At 53.2% G+C, this 4,558-nt stretch overlaps 1 protein-coding gene across 1 annotated transcript; it reads left to right on the forward strand.

Moving 5' to 3' along the window:
* The first annotated feature begins 1,178 nt into the window (after nt 1–1,178).
* Nucleotides 1,179–4,322, forward strand: FICD (FIC domain protein adenylyltransferase). Its single transcript, XM_050906590.1, has 2 exons — nt 1,179–1,513; nt 2,472–4,322. The coding sequence occupies exons 1-2, from the start codon at nt 1,222–1,224 to the stop codon at nt 3,545–3,547; spliced, it is 1,368 nt and encodes a 455-aa protein (XP_050762547.1). The 5' UTR covers nt 1,179–1,221; the 3' UTR covers nt 3,548–4,322.
* Nucleotides 4,323–4,558: the final 236 nt, after the last annotated feature.

The following is a 4,558-nucleotide window of genomic DNA, read 5'->3' on the forward strand; positions in this document are numbered from 1 at the left end:
GCCCTGCCCCGAGCCTGAGGGCAGCGATGGCGGCCCGCTCCCCGTCCCTAGGCCGCCGCCATCGCATAGCAACGAGGGGCGGGCTCCCAGTCCTTAAATGGCAAGTGGGCCCGCCCCCTCCTCCATCTTCCCTTCTCATTGGCTGTTCCTCCTACGATTGGCGTGAGCTCTCACCAGTTCTCACCCTCCACGAGCCTCTCCCGCACCGGGGGTGTGACGCTACCCGGAAGACGCCACAGGAAGCCGAGGGCAGGAAGGGAGGGCGGAACACAAGAGAGAAGGATCCGCTGTGAGCGCCAATAGAAAAGGAGAAGACGGGCGGTTCAGCCAATGGCAGGGCGCGGAGGGCGGGGTCTGAGAGGGCGTGGCTATTGTAGCCGGCAGCCGGCGGCTCCGGGAGGCCCCAAAGGTGACGGGGGGACCCGGGCTGGAGGGACCCCGGGGCGGGGGAGGAACCTGAGGGCGAGGGGGACCCCGGGGGTGCTGGTGGGGTCAGGGGGGGCCCCGGCCTGAGGGGAGGCTGGGGGGACCCGGGCCGAGGCGGGCCCGATGGTGAGGAGGATGCCGGCCTGAGGGGAGACTGAGGTTGGGGGAGGGAGGGGGGCTGCGGGCCGGGGCAGGGCGGAGGACCGGGGGGCCCGGACAGAGAGGAGCTGGGGGTGAGGGGGCCAGGCTGGGGGAAGGAGACCTGGAGAGGGAACGGTGCGGGAGGAGGAGCGGCGGCTGAAGGGGAACCGGGGGGGGAACATGGGGGTCTGGGGAGGGATTTCCACACCGGGAGGACGCGCAGGAGCCTGGAGCCTCTGGCTTCGGGGGTCGCAGGCCGGGAGGAGGGCAGGGAGGAGGTGGGTAGCTGTGCCATATGTGTATGGGACAGAGCTCCTTCGTCCCTGCAGAGCCGGGTGCCCATGCTGCTTGTGGGCATCAATGTCTCCTCATGTCGCATTAACGTATAGCGGATCCCATAAGGATTTGTGTTATGCTGAATACTGCACACGCCCTGCCCTGATGTGCTTGGAGGTGGCAGGGAAAGGTGGGCGCTTGGCATAACCCCTAATAGCTGTGACAGAAACCCAGAGCATGTACGCTCAAGCCCGCTCAGGTGCCACATCTCCAGCACCATGCCTGCCCCGTGACGTGGAGCTCTGGCTAAAGCTGTTTCTCTTCCCAGGTGGGAACAGCGGGAAAGGAGATGTTCCTTGTGTCTGCGCTGGAAGCAGGATGAATCTCGTGTCTATGGCGACAGATCCTGAGTTAAAATGGATAACCCTGTGGGTCCGCATCAGGTGGGCGGCCGTGCTGATGCTCCTCCTGGGCTCGCTCGTGATGCTGCTGCTCCCGCTGGCTGCTGTGGAAGACCAGTGCCACGCAGTGCTCAAAGGACTCTCCTTCCTGAAAAGTAAACTAGGCGCGGGCTCCTCGGGAGTCACCAGATACACAGGACAAACAACTGGGCTGAGCGTGACCTCCAACGGGCTGGAGCTGCTGGTGCTGAAAGGCAAAGCTTCCCCAGGTAAGAGTGTCCCCGGGTGGGCGCAGGGGAACAGCCGAGTTACTGTATAAAAACAACCCACATCTGGAGATCTGCCCCCCCCAACCTGATGATCTCCTGCACCCCATAATGGTAACGAACTCTCACTGCCCAACTCCAAATGAACGTCAGCTGCGAATGACCCAGAGGTCAGATATGCCATCGCCAGCCTGGCTGCCGGCAGCAGCCCGACTGCATTCCATGGCCCTGCGCGGCAGGACAGCAACGCGCTGGCGTTCTCTCAGAAGTTTTTCCTCGTGCTTTCAGTACTAGTAAGTTCTGTTAAGGTAACTGGAATAAGGAGTGGTGTTTTAATACACAGTAACCTGGGATACACGGCCTTAATCCTGCAATCCTGGCTGTCATAGAACAGCCTTTCTGGCACTGACAAGCTGCGGTTGTTGCCTTTATTGGCCAGGATGTTAATTTGGAAAACATTCAGAGGAATCATTAGAATTCCAGCACTGTATCTTTGTTCGCATTAAAGCTATTATCGCTGGGAAGATGTTTGATAGTTCAGTGAAAAAACAGATAGAAGTGCTGTTAGCAGCTGTGGGCTGCGCTTCGAAGCAAGAGAACTGGCACGATTGCCAAGAGAACGTATTTAAGACTCTGGATCCTCCCCCACAAAGCAGCCTGGTGGCCAAAGCGAGTTTTGCCAGGCTGGCTACAGGCCTGTGGCCAGCTTGAGCCGTGCTGCTCACAGATCCTGCCTCACCACGCTTCCTGCCAGGAACAGCTCTGCTGCCGCGTAATCGGCCTGTAAATGTGGCATAAGCCTCTGCGCTTGCAGCCCGGCAAAGGCTGGAATACAAGTTCTCCGTCACAGTTCTTATAGACTGGCTTTATTTAATGTTTGTATCAGTGAACAGTGACCGTTTCCAGAGGTTTTCAGTAAAACTCCCTACCCTGTTATCTAACTGTTATTGTTGCATTTCAGAAGTGAAGTTAGAAGCCAAAGCGGCTCTGAATCAAGCCCTCGAAATGAAGCGCCAAGGAAAGCGGGAGAAAGCCCACAAACTCTTTGTGTACGCCCTCAAAATGGACCCCGATTATGTGGATGCCCTGAATGAATTCGGTATCTTTTCTGAAGAGGAAAAAGACATTCTTCAAGCCGACTATTTGTACTCCAAAGCACTAACCATTTCTCCCTGCAACGAGAAGGCTTTGATCAATCGGGACCGGACACTACCTTTAGTTGAAGAGATAGATCAGAGGTATTTTAGCATTATTGACAGCAAGGTTAAAAAAGTGATGGCGATCCCCAAAGGCAATTCTGCCCTGCGCCGAGTGATGGAGGAGTCCTATTATCACCACATCTACCACACGGTTGCTATTGAAGGAAACACTCTGACGCTGTCAGAAATAAGACACATCATTGAGACCAGATACGCTGTTCCTGGAAAAAGCTTAGTGGAGCAGAATGAGGTGATTGGCATGCACGCAGCTTTGAAATACGTCAATACCACGCTGGTATCGCGGATAGGCTCCGTAACCATCAGTGACATCTTGGAGATACACCGGAGAGTGCTGGGCTATGCCGACCCGGTGGAGGCAGGGCGGTTCAGGACTACTCAGGTGTTTGTAGGACATCACATACCACCACATCCCCAGGATGTGGAGAAACAGATGCAGGAGTTTGTGCAGTGGATTAACTCGGAAGATGCCATGAGCTTGCACCCTGTGGAATTTGCCGCGTTAGCCCACTACAAGTTGGTTTACATCCATCCATTTGTAGATGGTAACGGAAGGACCTCACGCCTGTTAATGAACCTCATACTAATGCAGGCAGGCTACCCGCCCATCACAATCCGCAAGGAGCAACGGGCCGAGTATTATCACGTCTTAGAAGTAGCCAACGAGGGCGACGTGAGGCCTTTCATACGCTTTATTGCTAAGTGCACCGAGACAACTCTGGACATGTTGCTCATTGCCACCACCGAATACTCCGTGGGCTTACCTGAAGCAGATGGCTGCACTGCTGGATGCAAGCAAACTATCCCCGTCAAGACTTGAGGGTTGTGGACATTCAGGAGCCAACGAACGCGTGGGAGAACAGACCGCCAAGCCACTCAGTATTCCTGCTGGGAAATAACTCGACAGGAGGTGTCACTCTTTAGCATTTCATTTATTTAAAGTGTCTTACATTGGATTAAATTAATATAATTTATTTATATACATTATGCCAAGTTGAAATGTGAACTGTTGATGTTGACTGTGCACTATGACTTGCTTGTGCTACTGGAAGGAGGTGGGGAGAGGTGTCAGAAGGACTCAACAAGCTGAAGTAGAATTTTCTCCTTAAAATTAAGCTTTGAGAAGCTGCTTCAATCACAACCCTTCACCTAGTCGGTCAACTGCATTGTCTTACCTTGTCAAGGAGCTGCTAAGCAAGACAAAGTCTTAACTGAGTTGTTGCTTTTGTGTTACCTCTTCCCTGTTGTTCAAACAAAACCCCAAAACGCAACCCTTGCAGTAACAGCGCTCTCCCAGCTACGTTAATCAGACTCTTTCCTGTCAGTCACACAAGTCTGACAGTACTGATCAGGAAGGAAGCTGAACTCCAGTTCAGCAAAGGCATCTTTCCCCTCCCATTTCTGTTTTCAGCAGCACTTTGCATGTTTACTTTCAGTTGCCTTTCCTAGGGCGAGTGTTGTACAACAAGTGGGAAGTATTTGGTTTAAGATTACAGATGATGTGACTGGAACAAGAGAAGAAATGCTCTCTGACTCATTTCACTGAACTGCGAGGTGCTTTTGCTGTACTTCAGACAGAAGGACTACCTAGTGCTCTGAGGCTTTGCCTCAGACCCCAGGAATCCCTGGGAAACTGCAACTGTCCTTATACATTTCAGTTCAGGGTTTGAAAGGAGCTTGCTTCTGCAGAGCTGCGGGCAGAAAAGGTTATTATACATAACCATAATAGAGCCTTTATCAGTTGTGCCATTTTGGTAAGAATGCGTATAGCAAGTTTGCAAAAAACTTAAGTTTCTTCAGTCTACACAAGAGAACTTTTCACAATTAATTA

The sequence above is a fragment of the Gymnogyps californianus genome, chromosome 16, assembly GCF_018139145.2.
Source record: "Gymnogyps californianus isolate 813 chromosome 16, ASM1813914v2, whole genome shotgun sequence".
NCBI lineage: Eukaryota > Metazoa > Chordata > Aves > Accipitriformes > Cathartidae > Gymnogyps > Gymnogyps californianus.